This window comes from Oncorhynchus kisutch, linkage group LG17, assembly GCF_002021735.2.
Source record: "Oncorhynchus kisutch isolate 150728-3 linkage group LG17, Okis_V2, whole genome shotgun sequence".
In the NCBI taxonomy this organism is placed as follows: domain Eukaryota; kingdom Metazoa; phylum Chordata; class Actinopteri; order Salmoniformes; family Salmonidae; genus Oncorhynchus; species Oncorhynchus kisutch.
Window position 1 is genome coordinate 34,499,063 of NC_034190.2, and position 24,743 is coordinate 34,523,805.

Genomic DNA, 24,743 nt, shown 5'->3' on the forward strand with positions numbered 1-24,743 from the left:
AGCCGGAGCCCGGACTGGAACCTGATCGAACATTTCGGGACAAACCTGAAAATAGTTGTGCAGCGACGTTCCCCATCCAACCTGACAGAGCATGAGAGGATCTGCAGAGAAGAAAGGGAGAAACCACCCAAATGCAGGTGTGCCAAGCTTGTAGCGTCATACCCAAGAAGACTCAAGGCTGTAATCGCTGCTAAAGGTGCTTCAACAAAGTACTGAGTAAAGGGTCTGAATTCTTATGTAAATGTAATATTTCAGTTGTTGTTTTCAAAAATAAAATTTAAAAAAGTTTCTGCTTTGTCATTATGGGTTATTGTGTGTAGATTGATGAGGATTTTTTTTTGAATCCATTTTGGAATAAGGCTGTAATGTAACAAAATGTGGAAAAAGTCAAGGGGTCTGAATACTTTCCGAATGCACTGTAGATGTCAACTTGATACATAGCCTACATAAAGTCTACTACTCTATGGGGAGGGCATGAATGGCAACACCGGGACAAAGTGCCCTTCGCTCCCGCTTGACAAGCACTATGGTCCGGTAACTGCGTGGGAAGTAGCTACCTAGTAGCCAATATCAGGGTGACAGTACACTCATCATAAATACTGTTAATATAAAATAAACAATCGTCAGTATTATATGTACAATTATTTGTGTAAAACTAAGAGACTCATCTTTTGGCTTAAAAACAGAAGTCCAAACTCTGGAGGTACATTAGCTTGTGTGGTAAGAAACGGACGAAGAAAAGCACTCCTCAATCAAAACTGTTGAACCTATAGCAGAGCGTTTTCGACACACCCACTCCTCTCTATACGCCCACTCCTTTCCACATTTTTTTATTTATTTATTTTACCTTTATTTAACCAGGCAAGTCAGTTAAGAACACATTCTTATTTTCAATGACGGCCTGGGAACAGTGGGTTAACTGCCTGTTCAGGGGCAGAACGACAGATTTGTACCATGTCAGCTCGGGGGTTTGAACTCGCAACCTTCCGGTTACTAGTCCAACGCTCTAACCACTAGGCTACGCTGCAAACCACTTTCCTTTTGATACACCCGCCACCCCCTTCTCATCCAAAGTTAAAACACCACACAAGAAGTGGGACAGCATAAGGTCGCCACGACCTGCGGATTTGAATCGATGTTGAAAAAACATTCATGATTTATCAATTTAGTTTTTGTATGCAATGTGTATGTAGGCCTATACAACTCCCTTTCCACATTTGTCAGTCAACTAATAGTCAATTAATTGTACACACCTTTCATAAATAGACAGTAGCTCACCTACAGGAAAAATTTGACCTTTGTACCTGTAAAACTGTTTACAGGTACAATGTTGCACTCTAGTGGCTGATCACAGGAAAATGACTGCAGAAAAAAAATGTGCCCTTAAATTTTTTTTACAATAGCCTACATGCAACCATTTAAAATCATTTTAAAAGAGGAGTGGTGCACTCTGCTTATCATAATCTGTAGTATATTGCTTGCACTGTATATATACTGAACAAAAATATAAACGCAACATGCAAAAATTTCACTGAGTTACAGTTCATATAAGGAAATCAGTCAATTGAAATAAATTCATTCGGCCCTAATCTATGGATTTCACATGACTGGGAATACTGAAATGCATCTGTTGGTTACAGATACCTTAAAAAAAATGGGCCTGACAATGGGCATCAGGATCTCGTCACAGTATTTCTGTGAATTCAAAATTGCCATCGATAAAATGCAATTGTGTTAGTTGTCTGTAGCTTATGCCTGCCCATACCATAACCCCACTGCCACCATGGGGCACTCTGTTCACAACTTTGACATCAGAAAACCGCTCACCCACATGATGCCATACACGTGGTGTGCGGTTGTGAGGCCGGTTTGACGTACTGCCAAATTATCTAAAATGATATTGGAGGCAGCTTATAGTAGAGAAATTAGCATTAAATTCTCTGGCAACAGCTCTGGTGGATATTCCTGCAGTCAGCATGTTAATTGCATGCTCCCTCAAAACTTGAGACATCTGTGGCATTATGTTGTGTAACAAAGCTGCACATTTAAGAGTGGCCTTTTATTGACCCCCAGCACAAGGTCCACCTGTGTAATGTTCTTTAAACAGTTTCTTGATATGCCACACCTGTCAGGTGGATGGATTATCTAGGCAAATGAGATATGCTCATTAACAGGGATGTACACAAATTTGTGCACATTTTAGAGAAATACAATTTCTGCGACCAACATTTTACATGTTGCATTTATATTTTTGTTCAGTGTAAATTAGTCCTATTAAATGTCCCACAATACAGACATAAAAAAAACACAAAACGATACATAGGCTACTAATCTTATATTCTACTTCAATAGTTAATTAATGGTGTATTAATTAGTACAGTTATTACCTTTATTTTTCTTCACATTTGTAAAACGTTTTTTCTTCTTCAGAATTGTCATAAAAAATGCAAAAAATGCATATGTATGGCAATGCACTTATGTCATTATTTTGTAATAATATCATTGATCAACAAATTGCTCTAGGCACATGAAACTGCGCAATGTTGAACGATCAGAAACGTCATTCTTCTTGTTGTCCAATGTCCATGCTATGTTCCAAAACATGCTCCCCACCTCTGGCTAAATTCTCTGTTTATTTTCACCTCGCATTCACATAATTTGTGACGGGGTGGTATCACAATAGTCTAGTTCTAGCTGCTGAATCAGTTTCTTATTGACGAGGATCACCGTGCGAGAGGCGAGATGGTTGATATGGGATCAACAGCATGCGATGGGATGTATTCTAAACTTATCGACAAAGATAGTCAATATTTGGACGATTCAGAGCTGCGCGGTCCTGAAGTGCACACGGGTAAGAACATCAAAAAGTGTTCCCTGTACAAAGGAATTGATTTAGGGAAATTATACAAATTATCTAAAATGTTACAGTAACGAAAGCAGCAGGTATTGGAAATATCCTTCATGGTTTTGAAATGTATGGCTTGTGGGACAAGAACACAATTCAAATGACTACAATATGACAAAAGCAATATGCATCATTTCCAGCAAAGAAAGCCTGATATGAAGGATTTACATTGTAAAGTTTCGGGAGTTACTTTGGTTATGCAGTGTTCACTCAGGCATGATGTGTATTGCATTCAAAATAAAGTTATCTCAGGGTTGCCATGTCGTGTCTTTCATCATTACCTGCTTGTCCAATCAACTCAATAGAATAGACACCGCTTCTAATTCATATTCAATATGCTTCCTTCCACGTATCTGACACCATAGCTAAAAGTAAAATAATTATGTAATCGTATATTATAGAACTATCAGAAGTTCTGAAAATCAATAGTTCTTTATCAAGAGATGTTAGTTCAATTAAATCTAGCATCTAATGTGAAAAAAGTATATTTGCGTGCTGTGTCTTTAATATAGCGAAGTACAAATCATTTCAATTTCAAAATGTGTCAATCTGGTCATCTGGCACACCCCAGCAGTTGCCTTCCAGCACTAGCATACCAGATTCAACTAGTCAATTTATCTCCAATCCATTGCTGCAATATGACAAAATGTGCGACAGCTGGGTTCTCCGAGAAACAGATGTGAAAACACTGAGTGCATACAGTGCACCACAGGAAATATTATTTACAAGAATCCCATATAAAATGGGGAATTTTCTCCAAACGGTTAACAAGCTACACCCTCTCCCCATTCAGCCCACGTAGTGTTCCCGGAATCCTCCTCCTACCTCGGGGTGCGGTAGCAACGACTCGTCCAAACAAGCTCGCGACATTTAACAGCAAGATACATGTTCTTCGTGTACTGATTGCACATTTGCGTGGACATGTGTAATTACACAACCTGGAATATCAACAACCATAATCCTGCATTACAAATATGATGGGAGATGTGATTCAACAACAGGCATTTTGTGAATCATCGGGGAGCAAGAGGTAGCCAACTAGCAACACAGAAGAGCAGAATAGTCAGGAGTTTTCTTCTTTGCATAACTTCTGGTCCTCTTTTAACAGTTGGCTCAAACAAACATCAAATCAACAGTTCTTCAACAATTCTACAAGTACGGAATTAAATTGATAGGGTATATACAGTACCTAATGATTAGTAGCCAGTAGCCTGTTTCCTTCTCAAGCACCCACAATAACAATTGTGTATTCCAATCATTAGGGCTATATTTCAAGGATTACAACAGTCTCATTTTATTTGAACCCTTTTTTCTTTTTGTGCAAACCACATAAAAAATGCAGTCGCCCCACAATAATCTATGCATTGGTTAGAGTACAATGTTACATGAAAATCGCTCTACCATCATATGCCATGTTGGCTTAGATCAATGTCGATTAAAATGTGCAAATCAACTTCATTGGAGGTACACAACACATTCCCCGCCTTTCATCCCAGCCGTCCGGCCGTTACCGAGAACAACATAGCGGATTTTCGTGTTAGAAGAAAAATAGAATTATTGCCCTGACCTAGCTCAACATAGACGTTGGATAAGAACAAGACGACAGTGTCCATAAAGTGACAATTAGACTTACCACCTTTCGGACTGAAATTGTTTGTAGGGGCAACAGTTATGATAACATGTATAATTTATCCTCTCACGTGAAAATCCCTGTCCATTAAGAACCAACGATGTGCTGCTTCCTTTTTGTAGCATTTCTGACTATGCTAACATCTTTTCAGCTGAATCTCAGTTCTAAAACCAGACCAAAGCACTTGGGTTGCGCAGCAACAGCACTAGTAGCTAGCTAACACCAGTCGGATGAGAGGCAAGTACAAGAAAAGGAAGGTATCTATATTTTGCTAAGGAAGGTTTTTCACATGGCTGAAGTCGATCTGTGTAAACTGTTGGCCTTAACAATTGCATGTAAACAGAGTTCAAACAAATAAGCACAAATAATGCCTTGATCACACCGACCGTGTCATTGTATTTTGGTACACCAGAAGTACACTCACGCCTCGATCACACCGACAGTGTCATTGCATTTTGGTACACCAGAAGTACACTCACGCCTCGATCACACCGACAGTGTCATTGCATTTTGGTACACCAGAAGTACACTCACGCCTCGATCACCCGACCGTGTCATTGTATTTTGGTACACTCACACCTCGATCACACCGACCGTGTCATTGTATTTTGGTACACTCACACCTCGATCACACCGACCGTGTATTTTATTTTGGTACACCAGAAGTACACTCACACCTCGATCACACCGACCATGTCATTGCATTTTGGTACACCAGAAGTACACTCACGCCTCGATCACACCGACAGTGTCATTGCATTTTGGTACACCAGAAGTACACTCACGCCTCGATCACACCGACAGTGTCATTGCATTTTGGTACACCAGAAGTACATTCATTTCCCAAGGGAACGCTGCGTTTGCCTTGCAGCATTGCGTTGCAGAGGCAGTTGCGGTGTGTCCTGTGTGGTGCATGTGTTGAATTGGTTGCAGAAGGTGAATGTTGAACTTTTGTTGCACACATATCCAGATGATGCGGTGTCCCATTTTGCACAATTGCTACAGTGACGCTCATAGTGGGGTGTTGCAGTCAAGTGCTAACAGTCAGTATCTAAATAATATCTGTGAAATGCTTGATAGTGTATGTGTTGTAAACAGAGAGGTCTACTTTATCGGGAACCTGAATATTGACTGGTTTTCATCAAGCTGTCCTCTCAAGAGGAAGCTTCTTACCGTAACCAGGTCCTGTAATCTGGTTCAGGTTATTAATCAACCTACCAGGGTGTTTACAAACACTACTGGGAACAAGATCATCCAGATGTATCCATCACATTTTTACTAATGCTGTAGAACTTTGTTCTAAAGCTATATCCGTACCCATTGGATGCAGTGATCACAATATAGTGGCTATATCCAGGAAAGCCAAAGTTCCAATAGCTGGGACTAAAATAATGTATAAGAGATCATACAAAAAAAATTGCTGTGACTCTTATGTGGGTGAGGTTAAAAATATTTGTTGGTCTGATGTGATTAATGAGGAGCATCCAGACGTTGCACTTGATCAATTTATGAAATTGTTTCTTCCAATTATTGATAAACATGCACCTGTTAAGAAACTGACTGTTAGAATTGTTAAGGCTCCATGGATTGATGAGGAATTGAAAAACTGTATGGTTGAAAGAGATGGGGCAAAATGAGTGGCTAATAAGTCTGGCTGTACATCTGACTGGCTTACAAATTGAGAAATGTGACTAAACTCAACAAAAAGAAGAAACTTTATTATGAATCCAAGCTCAATGATATAAAGAATGATGGAGGAAAACTTGATTACTTCAAATTAAATTATGGGCAGAAAGACAAATTCAACTCCATCTTTCATCGAATCATATGGCTTATTCATCACAAAACCATTTGATGTTGCCAATTAGTTTAATGAGTATTTCATTGGCAAAGTGTGCAAACTTATGCAGGAAATGTCCACGACAAACAGTGAGCAATTATATTCATGCATAAAAAACAAATAATGAAATAAAAGCAGTGCAAGTTTGAGTTTTGTAAAGTTAGTGTGGGAGAGGTGGAAAATGATTGTTAATGATCAATAATGCCAAACCACCTGGCATTGACAATTTAGATGGAAAGCTACTGAGGATGGTAGCTAACTCTATAGCCACTCCTATCTGTCATATTTTTAATCTGAGCCTAGAGGAAAGTCTTTGTCCTCAGGCCTGGAGGGAAGCCAAAGTAATTCCGCTACCCAAGAGTGGTAAAGTGGCCTTTACTGGTTCTAATAGCAGACCTATAAGCTTGCTGCCAGCTCTTAGCACGCTGTTGGAAAAAATTATGTTTAACCAAATACAATGCTATTTCTCTGTAAACAAATTAACAACAGATGATTTTCAGCATGCTTATAGAGAAGGGCACTCAACTATCATGCCACAAGGTGAGACCCAGATGCCGACACAGGAGGCAGATGGTTGGAGTCTTACAATGTTTATTAATCCAAAGGGGTAGGCAAGAGAATGGTCGTGGACAGGCAAAAGGTCAAAACCAGATCAGAGTCCAGGAGGTACAGATTGGCAGACAGGCTTGTTGTCAAGGCAGGCAGAATGGTCAGGCAGGCGGGTACAAGGTCCAGAAACAGGCAAGGGTCAAAACTGGGAAGACTAGAAAAAGCAGAATGTAAAATGCAGGAGAACGGGAAAACCGCTGGTTGACTTGGAAACATACAAGACTAACTGGCACAGAGAGAGACAGGAAACACAGGGACAAATACACTGGGAAAACAAGCGACACCAGTAGGGGGTGGAGACAATAACGAGGACAGGTGAAACTGATCAGGGTGTGACATCAACATGTACTGCACTGACACAAATGACTGATGATTGGTTGAAAGAAATTGGTAATAAGAAGATTGTGGGAGCTGTACTGTTAGATTTCAGAGCAGCCTTTGATATTATTGACCATAACCTGTTGTTGAAAGCACCTAAGTTTTATGGCTTTTCAACCTCTGCCAGATTGTGGATTCTGAGGTATCTATCCAATAGAACTCAAATGGTTTTCTTTAATGGATGCGTCTCTAATGTCAAAAATGTAAAGTGTGGTGTACCGCAGGGCAGCTTTCTAGGCCCTCTACTATTTTCTATTTTTTACCAATGACCTGCCACGGGCTTTAAACAAAGCGTGTGTGTCCATGTATGCTGATGATTCAACCATATACGTATCAGCAACCACAGCTAATGAAGTCACTGAAACCCTTAACAAAGAGTTGCAGTCTGTTTTGGAATAGGTGGCCAGTAATTAGCTGGTCCTGAACATCTCTAAAACTAAGAGCATTGTATTTGGTACAAGTCATTCCTTAAGTGCTAGACCTCAGTTGAATCCGGTAATGAATGGTGTGGCTGTTGAACAAGTTGAGGAGACTAAATTACTTGGCGTTACCTTAGATTGTAAATTGTCATTGTCAAAACATATAGATTCAATGGTTGCAAAGATAGGGAGAAGTCTAGCCGTAATAAAGAAATGCTCAGCTTTTTTGACACCACACTCCAAAAAGCAAGTTCTGCAGGCTCTAGTTTTGTCTAATCTTGATTATTGTCCAGTCGTGTGGTCCAGTGCTGCAAGGAAAAGACCTAGTTAAGCTGCAGCTGGCCCAGAACAGAGCGGCACGTTTTGCTCTTAATTGTAATCAGAGGGCTGATATAAATACTATGCATGCCAGTCTCTCTTGGCTAAGAGATGAGGAGAGACTGACTGCATCACTTCTTCTTTTTATAAGAAACATTCATGTGTTGAAAATAGAGGTCGACCGATTATGATTTTTCAACGCCGATACCGATTATTCGAGGACCAAAAAAGCCGATACCGATTAATCGGCCGCTTAAAACATAAATAATAATAATAATAAATTAATCATATATATTTTTTTAAATGTTATTTATTTGTAATAATGACAATTACAACAATACTGAATGAACACTTATTTTAACTTAATATTATACATCAATAAAAATATATTTAGCCTCAATTAAATAATGAAACATGTTCAATTTGGTTTAAATAATGCAGAAACAAAGTGTTGGAGAAGTAAAAGTGCAATATGTGCCATGTAAAAAAGCTAACGTTTGAGTTCCTTGCTCAGAACATGAGAACATATGAAAGTTGGTGGTTCCTTTTAACATGAGACTTCAATATTCCAAGGTAAGAGGTTTTAGGTTGTAGTTAATATAGTATTTATCGGACTATTTCTCTCTATACCATTTATATTTCATATACCTTTGACTATTGGATGTTCTTACAGGCACTATAGTATTGCCAGTGTAACAGTATAGCTTCCGTCCCTCTCCTCGCCCCTACCTGGGCTCGAACCAGGAACACATCGACAACAGCCACACTCGAAGCAGCGTTACCCATCGCTCCACAAAAGCCGCGGCCTTTGCAGAGCAAGGGGAATAACTACTCCAAGTCTCAGAGCGAGTGACGTTTGAAACGCTATTAGCGCGCACCCTGCTAACTAGCTAGCTATTTCACACCGTTACACCAGCCATTAGGCTGATAGGCTTGAAGTCATAAACAGAGCTGTGCTTGCGACGAGCTGCTGGCAAAATCGCACTAAAGTGCTGTTTGAATGAATGCTTACGAGCCTGCTGCTGCCCACCATCGCTCAGTCAGACTGCTCTATCAAATCATAGACTTAATTCTAACATAATACCACACAGAAATACGAGCCTTTGGTGATTAATATAGTCGAATCCGGAAACTATAATTTCGAAAACAAAACGTTTATTATTTCAGTGAAATATGGAACTGTTCGGTATTTTATCTAACGGGTGGCATCACTAGCCTTCAATGTTATGTCATAATTACGTACAATTCTGGCAAATTAGTTCAGAATTGGCCAGGCTGCCCAAGCTGTTGTATATACCCTGACTCTGCGTGCAATAAACGCAAGAGAAATTACACCATTTCACCTGGTTAATATTGCCTGCTAACCTGGATTTCTTTTAGCTAAATATGTAGGTTTAAAAATATACACTTCTGTGTATTGATTTTAAGAAAGGCATTGGTGTTTATGGTTAGGTACAGTCGTCCAACGATTGTGCTTTTTTCACAAATGCGCGTTTGTTAAATCATCCCCCAGCGTTGCATTGATTATATGCAACGCAGGACACACTAGATAAACGAGTAATATCATCAACCATGTGTAGTTATAACTAGTGATTATGATTGATTGTTTTTTATAAGATAAGTTTAATGCTAGCTAGCAACTTACCTTGGCTTCTACTGCATTCGCGTAACAGGCAGGCTCCTCGTGGAGTGCAATGAGAGGCAGGTGGTTAGAGCGTTGGACTAGTTAAATGTAAGGTTGCAAGATTGGAGCGCCCGAGCTGACAAGGTGAAAATCTGTCGTTCTGCCCCTGAACAAGGCAGTTAACCCACCGTTCCTAGGCCGTTCTTAACTGACTTGCCTAGTTAAATAAAAGTATACATCTTCTTCTTTTTTTTTATCGGCAAAATCGGAGCCCAAAAATACAAATTTCCGATTGTTATGAAAATGTGAAATCGGCCCTAATTAATCGGCCATTCCGATTAATCGGTCGACCTCTAGTTGAAAATCCCAAGTTGTTTGCATAGTCAACTTACACACAGCTCTGACACACACACTTATTCAACCAGCCATGCCACCAGGGGTCTTTTCATAGTCCCCAAATCAAGAAAACGTACAGAATTATATAGAGCCCTTATTGCATGGAACTTCCATCTTATATTGCTCAAATAAACAGTGAACCTGGTTTCAAAAAACAGAAAGCAACACCTGTCACACCCTGACCATAGTTTGCTTTGTATGTTTCTATGTTTTGGTTGGTCAGGGTGTGAGCTGAGTGGGCATTCTATGTTTCATGTCTAGTTTGTCTATTTCTATGTCTGGCCTGATATGGTTCTCAATCAGCGGCAGGTGTTAGTCATTGTCTCTGATTGGGAACCATATTTAGGTAGCCTGGGTTTCACTGTGTGTTGGTGGGTGATTGTTCCTGTCTCTGTGTTTGCACCAGATAGGACTGTTTCGGTTTTCACATTTTCATTATTTTGTAGCTTTTTCATGTATAGGTTTTCCTTTATTAAAATAACATGAATCATCACAACGCTGCATTTTGGTCCGACTCTACTTCACATCAAGAGAACCGTTACAACACCTAGCGGCACAACGCCTCTCCCCTATTTGACCTAGATAGTTTGTGTCTATGCATTGATATGTAGGCTACGTGTGCCTTTATAAAAATGTACGTAGTTCTGTTCTTGTCTAATGTTGTTCTGTATTATGTCATTATGTTTCATATTTTGTGTGGACCCCAGGAAGAGTAGCTGCTGCTTTTGCAACAGCTAATGGGGATCCTAATAAAATACCAAATCAGATTTTATTGGTCACATATTTAGAAGATATTATTGCGGGTGTAGTGAAATGCTTGTGTTCCTAACTCCAACAGTGCAGTTGTATCTAACAATTCACAACAATACAAACAGATCTAAAAGTAAAAGTATGGAAATAAGAAATATGTAAATATTAGATTGAGCAATGTCAGAGTGGCATTGACTAAAATACAGTAGAATAGAATATATAGAACATATATACATTTGAGATAAGTAAAGCAGCATGTAAACATTATTTAAACATTACTAAAGTGACTAGTGTTCCATTATTAAAGTGGCCAATGATCCAAGTCTAGGGCATCAGCCTCTACACAGGTGCACCTTGTGCTGGTGACAATAAAAGGCCACTTTAAAATGTTTTTTTCACACAACACAAGGCCACAAGTGTCTCAAGTTTTGAGGGAGTGTGCAATTGGCACGCTGACTGCAGGAATGTCCACCAGAGTTGTTGCCAGATAATTTTCTTATTTCTCTACCATAAGCTGCCTCCAACGTCATTTTAGTGCACCTGGCACCTACTACCATACCCCATTCAAAGGCACTTAAATATTTTGTCTTGCCCATTCACCCTCTCAATGGCACACATACACAATCCATGTCTCAATTGTCTCAAGGCTTTAAAAAATCCTTCTTTAACTTGTCTCCTCCATTTCATCTACACTGATTGAAGTGGATTTAACAAGTGACATCAGTAAGGAATCCTAGCTTTCACCTGGATTCACCTGGTCAGTTTTGTATACTCCGTGTATTTAGGCTTGCTAATGGCATGTCATAGCACCTCTCTTTCAATTATACTTAATAGTTTTTGATTTCATACTTATTTTCCATACTTTGTAGAATGATTCATGAAGTCTATAAAAAAAAACCACATATGTTTCTTTGTCTGTAGGATTAGTTGAAATTCTGAGAAGATTTCAGTGTAAGCATGTTGTCCATCCCCAACCTGCAGACAGTAGGCTGTAGTATAGTATCTGACTGTGCCATCAAGTGTTTCCGGTGCACAAAAGCCCCCCAAAACTGCATACAGGGCAATTAGCACCAACATTTTCAACTGAAACAGAGCTCAATACACTGGTGTCATGTACTTCTCTGTCTCCATAACAGTGTCTGTTCCCTCACTGAGAGCAGGCTCCAGACAGAGTGGCCAAGGGCCCTACAGGTTAGCCACGGGCTGCCTAGCCACACTCTGTGCTGTCCTGCTGCTGTCCGTCATCGCTGTGAGCACCCACTGTGAGTAATCAAACACACAACCACCACCACACAACGTTGCTTCAATGGTGCCTCCATAAACCACTTCCTGATGTACCATTGTGTCCCAATGAGGGGAGGGGAGGGTGGATTCATGGAATCTGAATGCAGTGTGTTGGGCTGCCAAGGAATTACATTGTGAAACATGTCTTCCCCAGCCAACAAAGTTTAAGTGCTACCAGTAACTTATTTGTGTTGTATCATTTATTTCCCACATCTCAACGGTCCCATGGGTTAGTCATACGGTTAGCAGTGTGGTTAAGGATTGGTTTAAAATCAGATTTTTTGTCTCCAGTACATGTGTCATCCCACTAAATGCAACCTGCATAAAACAACTGATATGAAACTCTACGTGCACACTGACAAAGTGTGAGGTCAAAAAGCGGTGTTGAGTCAGTGATTGCTGCTCCTGAACAAATCTTACCCTGAACAAATCTTAGTGCCGCAGTTGACGATTTCATCCTCAGCTCGTTAATGAATAGTCATTTGCTCGTTTTGTTCCATGGGGATACCTTCCCATGACTTATGGCTGCCAATTCAACTAGCCTTATCAAAGGAACCTCGCCACATCTGCCCTACACTCATCTTATACTTTGTCTTTGCCTTCCATTCTTTAAAGACTTGTTGTTTTTCCTGGATGCTTTGGACTGAAGTTCCCTGCTTCTTGTCTTCCTCTCAGATAAGAACCTTTATCAGAGCTTGCGCAACGAGCATCAGGCTCCTCTGCCTCAGAATGACTCTGGTGGTCAAATCCAGATGCAGAGGCAGACCACCAATGTGACCACCCTGACTGAAGACCTGAGAAAATTGCAGATGGAGAAAGAAGACCTTGTGAAGGAGAGAGATGAACTTCTGGCTAGGTTGGCCAAATCAGGTCAGCTATGTGAGTGAGTGTGTGAGTGAGTGTGTGTGTGTGTGTGTGTTTGTGTGTGTGTGTGTGTTCGTGTGTTTGTGTGTGTGTGTGTGTGTTTGTGTGTGTGTGTGTCATGACTTCAGGGGTGCAACTTTCATTGGGGACATTCTGAAATTGCATTTTTGTCCCCCCCCAGTTTTATCATTGGAATGTGATTCAAAACGAGGCAAAGGTGTGCTTTAGGACCATGTGGACGCCTCCGAGCAGTTGGGTAGGCTGTTCGGAGTGTTTATCCGACTGGATAAAAAAAAGAAAATAAGTTATGTCTATGGGATCAATATCATCCCAAATGTCTTCGCAAATGTAAATCACTAATCCACAAATATAAATCACTTTCCAAAAATGTAAATCACCAATCAACAAATGTAAATTACTATCCACAAATTTCCAACATTTCCAAAAATTACTATCCACACTTTCCAAAAATGTAAATACACCACAATAGTGTTGCAAATATAAAGTAATCTAGGTCAAGGGTTTCGATTATTTACGTTGGACATACTATGGTTACACATATGGTTAACATATTATGGTTACCATACTATACATTTCTGCAGCCCTGAAAGGCTGGCATCAACATGGCCGAACGAAAGGCTGCCAGCAATTTATTGAAATCGCATTCTATGAGTACAAACCTTTTTTCTACGACTACAAATCACTTTCTACCGCAATAACTTTTTTCTATGTGTGAGAACCTCTTGTCTACGCATGAGAACCTCTTGTCTACGCAATATAACTTCTTGTCTTTTTCTTGTCGTCAAATCCCTGTCAAAAGTCAGGTGACCTAAGCGCTGGAGTTGCAGGTTTGCCAGATCTGTCATGTTTGCGCATATCTCTCCGATGTGAACATCTTTATGGCAGTGATTTTACTTAAGGCCCTCGTTTTACAAATACAAATCAAAAGGTGTTTGTTTGTGGATCGTGAATTGCATTAGTGGAAAGTGATGTACGTTTGTGGATTGGTGATTTACATTTGTGGATTGGTGATTTACATTTGTGGATTGGGGATTTACATTTGTGGATTGGTGATTTACATTTGTGGATTGGGGATTTACATTTGTGGAAAGTGATTTACATTTGTGAATACATTTGGTATGATATTGATCCCATATATGTCCCCTCCACTTCTAAAACCAAAGTTGCGCCCCTGCGTGACATGATGCTGAAGTAAATCAAACATTTGCTGTCGATCTAAATCCTACCTTCTGCTGTGTATGACAGAACCAGAGCAAACATCACCCACATTACTCCCATCTCCACTGTCACCTCCGTCAATCCCATTGCCCCCTTCAACCCCACTAACCTGTCCTCCGGACTGGCTGGTGTTCAACAGAAGCTGCTACTACATCTCCACCAGGAGTTTGACCTGGCCGGACAGCCAGACCTGGTGCAAGGAGAAAATAGGACACCTGGCCATCATACACACTGCTGAGGAACAGGTGAGAGAGAGGGGAGAGCGAGGCAGGCATGGGGGAAGAGCGAGAAGGGGGTGGAGTTAAGGATGGAAAGAGAGGTAGGAAAAAGGAGAAAGGAGGGTGGGAAAGAGAGTAGAGGAGGAGGGATGTGGTGGATTAGACACTGTTGATTTTCTCTTTTCTCAAATATCTGGCAAGGCTGGAAATAATCAGTAGGGAAGATAAAGTCCAACGTCAACAAGAGAGTGTTGGGGTTCATGATAATAGTCTAAACCAATTTCTCCTGGTAGAATGGAGTAATTGAGGGAATGTTCTTTAATCATGTCTCCTGTTGTAGACGTCGCCATTCACATCCCAATGTAATCGTGTCTCCTGTTGTAGACGTCATAATTCACATCCCAATGTAATCATGTCTCCTGTTGTAGACGTCATCATTCACATCCCAATGTAATCATGTCTCCTGTTGTAGACGTCATCATTCACAATCCCAATGTAATCATTTCTCCTGCTGTAGACATTGTCACATTCCAATGTAATCATGTCTGCTGCTATAGACATTGTCACATCCCAATGTAATCATGTCTCCTGCTATAGACGTTTCTGTGGAACCAGTTACCTCGGGGCCACTGGAATGCCTACTGGTTTGGAATCAGTGACGAGACGGCTGAGGCAGACTGGCTTTGGGTCGATGGAACCAAATTGGTCGGGGGGTAAGTTTTTGGCTTTGCTGGGCTACAACAAAAATGTGGGCGGGTTTCGTGGATGCCTAGATTCAATCAGATCAGGCGTTAACTGGCGATAGCAGACACCCGCACAAGGGGGATGTTTTGGCGGAGTGTCAGAGGTAGAACTGCGTTGGGGCCGTCATATCGCTGCTCTTGCTATCATTGTCACAAGTCACCCCCACTCTACTCAGATTAGAAGTTCAGAGCGAGAAAGTGCAGGCTGTATAGAAATAATGACGCTCAAATTGAGAAATCCTGAAATAAAATAATAAGGGTTTCTGTCATAATAATGGAGGTGTAGATTACATCTCACATTCTAGTGTTCCAACTTGTAAACAAGGCTGCATGGGATTTCTGTTCATGTGACTCCCTGCAGCCAATAGCAATGCCCGCTTCAGGTATAATGCCAGGACAGCTAAAGCAGTTCCACCTCCGACACCGCCAAAACAACCAATATGCCGATGTCTGCTAAAGCGGATCTGGTTGAATAGAGCCCTAAATCTACCCCAGGATTATATTGGATTCAATCAACACTAAATGATTGGCTTCATACACATGGCCTATATTATCTCTGGACTGTGGTGGTTCAATAAAAACATATTGAATCACAGACCATAGGTCTAACTAACCATGTAAACCACGATTAGGGGATGTTCATTAATCAATCAATCAAATGTATTTGAAAAGCCCTTCTTACATCAGCAGATGTCGCAAAGTGCTGTACAGAAACCCAGTCTAAAACCCAAACAGCGAGCAATGCAGATGTAGAATCACGATGGCTAGGGAAAAACTCCCTAGAAAGGACGGAACCTAGAAAGAAACCTAGAGAGGAACCAGGCTCTGAGGGGTGGCCAGTCCTCTTCTGGCTGTGCCGGGTGGAGATTATAAGAGTACATGGCCATTAAGGCCAGATTGTTCTTTAAGATGTTCAAATATTCATAGATGACCAGTAGTGATTGTAGAGGGTGCTACAGGTCAGAACCTCAGGAGTAAATGTCAGTTGGCTTTTTATAGCCGAGCATTCAGAGATCGAAACAGCAGGTGCGGGACAAGGTAGCACGTCCAGTGAACAGGATCAGGGTTCTATAGCTGCAGGCAGAACAGTCGAAACTGGAGCAGCAGCACGGCCAGGTGAACTGGGGACAGCCAGGAGTCATCAGGCCAGGTAGTCCTGAGGCATGATCCTAGGGCTCAGGTCCTCCGGGTGTGGAGGGAGAGAGGGAGAGAGAATAAGAGGGAGCATGCTCAAATTCACACAGGACACAGAATAAGACAGGAAAATGACACCAGATACAACAAACTGACCCTAGCCCCCCTAGCCCCCCAGACTATTGCAGCATAGATACTGGAGGCTGAGACAGGGGTGGGTTGGGGGACACTGTGGCCCCGTCCGAGGATACCCACGGACAGGACCAACCAGGCAGGATATATAACCACCTTCGCACCCCTACGTCAGACTACACTCAATCATAGGACCTACTGACGAGATGAGTCTACAGTAAAGACTTAAAGGTCGAGACCGAGTCTGTGTCTCTCACATGGATAGGCAGACCATTCCATAAATATTGAGCACTATAAGAGAAAGCCCTGCCTCCATCTGTTTGCTTAGAAATTCTAGGGACAATATGGAGGCCTGCATCTTGTGACCATATCTGTACCTGTAGGTATGTACGGCAGGACCAAATCGGAGAGATAGGTAGCCCATGTAATGCTTTGTAGGTTAGCAGTGGAGTAATATGATCATATTTGGGGGTTCTATTCAAGATTCTAGCAACCATGTTTAGCACTAACTGAAGTTTATTTAGTGCTTTATCTGGGTAGACGGAGAGTAGAGCATTGCAGTTGTCTAATCTAGAAGTGACAATAGCTGCATGGATTAAAAGTAAAATATTGCCACCTTCCACTTCCAGGGTAGGCAATTTTGGAGCTTCACCCTGTTTCATCGAAATGTAAAGCTGTGTGTCGTGAAAGTTGGCATTCTGTTTCCAAATGACATCACCAAGAAGTAGAATATATAGTGAAAACAATAGTGGTCCTAAAACGGAACCTTGAGGAATGCCGAAACTTACAATGGATTTGTCAGAGGACAAAACATCCACAGAGACCAACTGATATCTTCCCGAGAGATAAGATCTAAACCAGGCAAGAACTTGTCCGTGTAGACCAATTCCGGTTTCTAATATCTCCAAAATAATATGGTGATCGATGGTGTCAAAAGCAGGTCTAAGAGCATGAGGTCAGATGCAGAGCCGTGGTCTGACACCATTAAAGGCTAATTTACCAAATTCTTATTTTCGATGACGGCCTAGGAACAGTGGGTTAACTGCCTGTTCAGGGGCAGTCTCAGTGCTATGATGGGGTCTAAAACCAGACTGAAGCATTTTGTATACATTATTTATCTTCAGGAAGGCAGTGAGTTGCTGCGCAACAGCTTTTTGTCAATTGTTTGAGAGGAATGGGAGATTCGATATAGGCCGATAGTTTTTACATTTCCGGGTCAAGCTTTGGCTTTTTCAAGAGAGGTTTTATTACTGCCACTTTTAGTGTGTTTGTTACACATCTGGTGGATAGGGAGCCATTTAAGCTGCTCTTTCAGTAGTTTAGTTGGAATAGGATCCAGTGTCAAGAGCTACAGGATTAAACAACTTAATGTTGTCCTGGATGTTCTGTGCAGACTCAGGACAACTGAGCTTTGGAGAAATACGCAGATTCAAAGAAGAGTCCATCATTTGCTTTCTAATGATCATGATCTTTTCATCGAAGAAGTTCATGAATTCCTCACAGCTGAAGTGAAACAGGTTAAATATTTCTGTCTGCTAGATGAGCGACAACGGTCGGGGGGGGGGGGGGGGGGGGGGGCATAGTGTTCATGTTAATGTTACTACTTAGCTCTGGTGGAGGTCCTGTAGAACCATGTCCAGATAAAGCATCCGGGGTAAAAGTTGAATGAAAAAGTTGAGCAAAGAAAAAAACTAAGACATTGGTAAATGTATTAAAAGTTCAAAACGAAACGTTTGGCAGATAGCCAAGTAGCAACAAACAGCCCAACAGCACAGAGATAAGTCTGTAAACCAGGATTCAGCCACACCTGTTTAATTTGAGTCTGTGCCACTAATGTAATATGAAAACCTGCTTTATCTTGTACAAATTAGCATATTAATGTAGTTTTTCAAATTTTTTGTTGTTTACTCAGTCCTATGTTTTCGCAGTTGGTACCTGTGATGCAAACAGCTTATGGTTCATTTGACTGTGTTTTTCATACCCAGGCGTGTGCTATTCTGTAGGCCCCTACCCCATTTGGTTGTCCATCATTACACGTCTGCAGTTGAGCACCTGTCCATTTGCATTGATGGACAGGATCGCAATGGATGACTCTGCCTTTTTATATGCTGTAAATGTGACCTTTTTGGTGTTGTAGCTGTCTGACAAATGCATGTTTTGCCTTCTGCATGCTCTGAGCCATCCAAAAGATTACCAGAGAGTCTGTATACTGTTATGAGACTATCAACATGCTGCCTAAGGAACTTCTGGGCCAAGAATAGCCCCCCCCCCCCCCCCCCCAGCACAACTTTCATTCAAGATGAAATGTTCAATTTCAGTGGGTTTATCAAATACTTGCAGCCCAACCCCTCCTCCCCAATGTTGTCAATGTTCTATATTTGCATTCTAATGTAACTTGCAGCTTATTAGGTCCAGTTCCCACATGTTCAATGCAAATGCGGCATTTGAGCTTCTAGAGGTCGGAAAGACAAGATGTCACTGCAAGCATAAACCTTGTCTTGTCAGAACTGCAGGATCAACACATCGGGATGGACAACCTGGCGTTTGTCAGCGTCAATGTGACTTTCATTGCAATCAGCGTATTTGCAAACATATTTTTTGCCTTCTGCCTGCTCTGTCCTCAGCGCGGCAGAGAGGGACTCAAACAGCCTATGAAGACACTACTGGAATCTTTAGTTTGTTGCACCATTGTTTTCTTGGTTTCTGTTATTGCAATGAAATATTTCCTCTTCACGGAACATCTGAAGCTCAGGCTCGGTGCTAGTATGCTAGTGGAGTACACTTTCCCCACTAGTATGACAACCTCTGTGTGGCTGAATTTCTTTTACTACACCCAGATCGTCCCTGCTCGGCGAGCTCTCTTCACCCGGGTGAAGAGGAACATCAAAATCATCATTTACTGGGTCCTGTTTATCAACAGGGTCTTGTTTTTGTTTGACATTTCTCTTCATATTCCAGCGATAGTTGAGTTATTCAACAGCGCCTCTGGAAATGCAAACGGCACTTACACATCAATGAACAGCACTGCGTCTGCCTCGCCAAGTGCCCTGTTTTACACTGAGATGACACGTCTTGTTTTGAAAATACTATACATCTTTTTTGGACTCTGTGTGGTAGTCGGGTCGAGCTGTGCCACTGTGCGCTACCTGCACAGACACATGAAGAGCATGAAGGAGAGCGGCAGCCCCTTCTCCGCGCCCCGCCTGCGCAGTCAGATGAGGGCCACCATTACTGGGATCCTGCAGGGAATTCTCTACGTCATTTGCTTTCTGTGGCTCATCTTTTATGTCTTCAAGGACTTTTTCTTTATAACTTTTGACAATAATAGAAATATCTTCTACACAGTCCTCTCTCTGTACACGTTTGGCACCACTGTAAACCTGGGTATTGGTCAGTCGGTTTTCAGACAGAGGGCTGCTGATATTTGGCTCAAGGCTCAAAAGGCTGTAAGGCTGTCAAAGTTGCGTGGATGAAACAATCAGTCAGGTGTGTTACACAGAGACTTACGCATTGGTATATTTAATGTAATGTTGAGTTAAATAGTCTGCCCCAGGATTATATTGGTATATAGATATAATCAATGCTAATAATAATAATTTGGATTCATAGACATGGCTTAAATTATTTAAGATTCAATAGTTTACCAACAAAATTCTTGTTTTTTTTAACCAGAATTACACCTTCAACTGTAAGCCTTCACTTGGATTGATTTAAACTGGCCCATAATGTAGTTGGCTATAATGTTTTACAAATTAGTCATTATACTGTATTTATTTACTTTTTAATTTATACTTTTTTTCTGTTTTTCGTTCATTCTGTGGTCCTCCGTAACTCATCTGGTAGAGAATGGCACTTGCAACGCTAGTAAGTTTGAATTCCGGGACCACCGTAACATGTATGCACACATGACTGTTAGTCGCTTTGGATAAAGGCATCTGCTAAACGGTATATGTTATTATTAGATTTATGTTTCTACATTATGTTTCCCATCTGTATCTGAGATACAAATATTTTATGGTACATTTGACTGTGTTTTTCATCAGGCGTGTGATATTCCTATTTGTTCTTCCGTCCACTTAACTTATTAACTTATTAAGTGGACTATGATAATAGATTTTAAATAGTAATAGATGATATATAATCTGTTTATTACATAATACAGTACGAAGATTACCAAGATGGATAACTATAGCAAGATGGATAACTAATTGACCTCATTATTCTCTACTGCATGACTGTACTTAAACGAAACTTGTGAAATGTATGACTGTGCTTTGTGTGCCCCATAAAGAAATAATATAAAACAGAAAAATAACAAAAATGTGTAACCCAATGGATCTACATGCAGGAGAAATAGGCTATTACAAACTACTGTTCGGACCCCAGAAATAAAATTACTTCCTGCTTTACTCCTATGGGTACACTCAATATGGCCACCGGTCCACCCATCACAGAGCATTGACTTGAATGGTATTGACCATTCTAGTCGTTCTATTTCTATGGGTCCAAATAACTCCCTATATCTCAGGTAGAGGGAGAAAGAGAAGGCTGCGGCTCCGGAAACATAGAACCGCCACGTTCCTCCCCCGCCCCGCCCCCGCCCCCCTGAATCCCCTTGAAAGATCTGTATCACGTTTCGCGCATGTCTTTCTTTACCTCTTTACCTCTTTACCTTTTTTGTGGTCACCCTCCCTTCACATTTCTCACTGTCAATCGTGTATGATAATCCTTTAAGCTTTACCAGTGAAACGTCCATGCAGCATCTGCACGCCAAACCATTTGATCTCAAATTATATTCTTCTTAGTTGTGTACAGTGTTGTTTTCGAATCCTGTACAGTGAGCAAATCTTTTAGCAGATAGTGTTAAACAAACTATAGCATACCTGTGTTTTGTTTCGATCTTAGCAGATATTTTGCCTAGTGGTGCATGCTGTTGAGTTGTGGCCGCATGAGAGAAAAATGGTTGATAATGCTTCAGTTTGCTGCCATATGACTGGTTTCACATTTTGTCTCCAGCGATCATACGGCTTAAATAGATCGAAAACAATTATAATGTATATTTACAATCACCTTATCCTAGCGACTTACTCATTTACCCAGCTCTTATCAATAGCTCAGCCTCTTATCAATTTGTAAATTACAGTAAATGGAGAATTATGTTATTTCTATCATAAAAAATAAAGTCGCTCCACTTGGAAACCAACAGGTTGCTTTTAACGTTATTCATTGTTTGAATAGCGAGTGAATAGTTTGAATAGTTTCACGTCGTGTTAGTCATATGTAATGGGATACTCATGGTATACATCCTCCTAGGAAATGTTTAACTAGCAGGTTCTTTCTCGACAAATGCAGCAATAACAAATAATAAAATATAATCATATAATCATAAAGTAAATGGCAGTAGAATAGAATACACATTTTAGCAAGGGTATAATTTATAGTCCAATATTTACACGTGTATTGGGGGGGGGGGCAAGTGTCATTCTCATGCTTAAATTCAAGGTCAGAATAGACAAGAAAACAAATTGCATCAAATTGATGGACGGTCCATTTACGCTCGCAAGTAGAGAATCCTGCACATGCGCAGAGGTTTTGGCACCTTTAGTCCCCGGAAAGAAAGTTCCAGAGAATATGGAAAACAGAAACAGCTAACTTAGCTTGTTGTCACCCTAGCTCTGGTTCCTATGGACACTGACCTCTGGGACTGTGTGCTCAGGCAGCAACAGTATTGATCTACAGTAAAATAGGACAGGACCGTCTGTGTATACACACATGTTTTGGTATGCATACTTTGAAAGATAACCTTTCCCCTTTGGCCCAGTTTCCTTCCTCATGGGCCCAGAACCTCACTTGTTTTCTCCATGTTCTTCTTTCCTCCTTCAAATTTGTGTCAGCCTGGTCGCCATCATATGATCTCTCTTCCTCATTCTTAATGTGTTTTCAAAGGATATTAGTGTTGCTTCAGATTCCCTTCTCCTTCCTCTTTTTTTGCTTGTCTTATCCTCCTTCCCATTCTTCAGCATTTCTTCCTTATTTCTTCCTCTTTTCTTTCTTTCTTTATATATATATATATATATATATATATATATATATATTTTTACATATTTCACTGCTTCGTCTTTCCTTACTACTGCTGCAATTAAGACGGCAGTGACAGAGTGAAGAATATGGTACATTATTTTACATTATCTCACCTTTATAACGGTTTGTCTCATTGAGACAAAGAGAGACCTGTAGAGGCACTGCAGATAACCTAGTTCAGTAGCGCACACCAATGGCCAACAGCTATTTTAGTGAAACATATATTATACGCACACACACACATATATATATACACACATACAATTGAAGTCGGAAGTTTACATACACCTTAGCCAAATACATTTCAACTCCCTACTTGAGTATCTGGAACATCAGCATTTCTTGGCAATGTCTCGCATGGAATTGCCTTCATTTCTCAGAACAAGAATAGACTGATGAGTTTCAGAAGAAAGTCCTTTTTTTTGCCATTTTGAGCCTATAATCGAACCCACAAATGCCTTTTGAAATTATAAACTTGGATTAGATAACACAACGTGCCATTGGAACACAGGAGTGATGGCTGCTGATGGTTGCTGATAATGGGCCTCTGTACACCTATGTAGATATTCCATAAAAAATCTGCCGTTTCCAGCTACAATAGTTATTTACAACATTAGCAATGTCTACACTGTATGTCTGATCAATTTGATGTTATTTTAATGGACAGAAAATGTGCTTTTCTTTCAAAAGCAAGGACATTTCTAAATGAAACCAAACTTTTGAACGGTAGTGTATATATGTTGTTTGTATATGATGTACGTTATACCAAGAGATGTTTTGGTTGAATATGTGTTGTTTTTTAAAATAATGAAACCATTTTTCTCCCTTTATAGCTTTTGGGAGGAGGGCGAGCCCAACAACCACATTGACGAAGACTGTGGCTACATCGTGAAGACGCGCAAGCTGGAGCGCAAGGCGGTGAGCAGCTGGTATGACGCCCCGTGCACCATGCGCTGGCCCTTCATCTGTGAGATCGAGATGTAGGCCTATGCACCTGCTACTTAGAGATAAGCACTTACCAGACTCGTGTTGTAGACCAGTGATGACCAACCCTTCACCTGCAGAGCTACTGGGTATTCCGTTTTTTGCTCCAACCCTACTCTAACACATCTGTTTCAGCTAACCAAGGTTCGGATGAGCAGCTGATTAGTAGAATCAGGTGTATTAGAGCAGGGAGAGAGCAAGACCTGTAGCTCTTCAGGAAGATGGTTGGCCACCCCTGTAGTAGACTTTTACAGCATTATCAGGTCTGAAGAGCAATGCTTTACTTTAATAGTATCTACTTTCATTTGCTTTTTCAATTAAAATTTTACTCCAGGAGGATCTTATATAGTTACTGTTGTGTCATTGAAGTGGTCACCAAAGTTAAAAATCCTTCTAAAGCAATGTCTGTCAATCAACGGTCATGTTATTTAGATTCATAGAAGAAGAAAAAAAAAAAAATATATATATATATATATATAAAAATATAAAAAATATTAATGTAAATGTTTTTCATAAAGCAGATGATCAAACGAACTATTCATAACAATGCAAATGCATTTGATTTGGTTTTGTCAATAAAAATGTTGAAAATGGAAAATAGTTCAGCCTATTTACTATGACATATTATGTTGGACCACACATTTTTACTTCTAGTGGTTACGGTTAGTTTTGGGAATGGATCATCCAGTCGAAGGTCGAAGGTAATCTGTCTAGACCAACACGGTTATAGAGTATGTCCTTTTTCAGTGTTGTTCTCTAGGTGATTAGTGTTCGGGGCTGTCAACCGCCAAAGGAAATAATAGAATAGGTGTTATATAGGTGTACAGTTAGCGTATAAGTTACTTGTTTGCTAAATGATTGCTTTGCCTCGCCTATTTACATGTGGGGTGTTGAGCTATTTGAATACTGTGGATTGAAATCATTCTAGAAAAATGGTACAAGATTTAGGACAATCTAACAAGATTTTGAAGCTTATTGGGCTTTCAAAAACTGAATTACTTTGCTGTTACGATGAAAAGCATACACTACCGGTCTACATTGTAGAATAATAGTGAAGACATCACAACTATGAAATAACGCATAAGGAATCAAGTAGTAACCAAAAAAGTATTAAACAAATCGAAATATATTTTATATTTGAGATTCTTCAAATAGCCACCCTTTGCCTTGATGACAGCTTTGCTTACTAGTGGCA

The 24,743-nt window shown here is 40.5% G+C and overlaps 1 protein-coding gene across 1 annotated transcript; it reads left to right on the forward strand.

The window, feature by feature from the left end:
- The first annotated feature begins 2,564 nt into the window (after positions 1 to 2,564).
- LOC109907546 (C-type lectin domain family 4 member G) lies at positions 2,565 to 24,025 on the forward strand. The gene is made up of 6 exons (XM_020505570.2): positions 2,565 to 2,851; positions 12,006 to 12,131; positions 12,829 to 13,023; positions 14,284 to 14,501; positions 15,072 to 15,187; positions 23,398 to 24,025. The coding sequence occupies exons 1-6, from the start codon at positions 2,743 to 2,745 to the stop codon at positions 23,546 to 23,548; spliced, it is 915 nt and encodes a 304-aa protein (XP_020361159.1). The 5' UTR covers positions 2,565 to 2,742; the 3' UTR covers positions 23,549 to 24,025.
- Positions 24,026 to 24,743: the final 718 nt, after the last annotated feature.

Excerpts from the sequence above, each read along its gene's own strand:
- LOC109907546 (XM_020505570.2), top strand. The coding sequence starts at position 2,743 with ATGGTTGATATGGGATCAACAGCATGCGATGGGATGTATTCTAAACTT. Across the intron at positions 12,132-12,828 it reads CATCGCTGTGAGCACCCACT|ATAAGAACCTTTATCAGAGC; the intron begins GTGAGTAATCAA and ends TCTTCCTCTCAG. Across the intron at positions 13,024-14,283 it reads GGCTAGGTTGGCCAAATCAG|AACCAGAGCAAACATCACCC; the intron begins GTCAGCTATGTG and ends TGTGTATGACAG.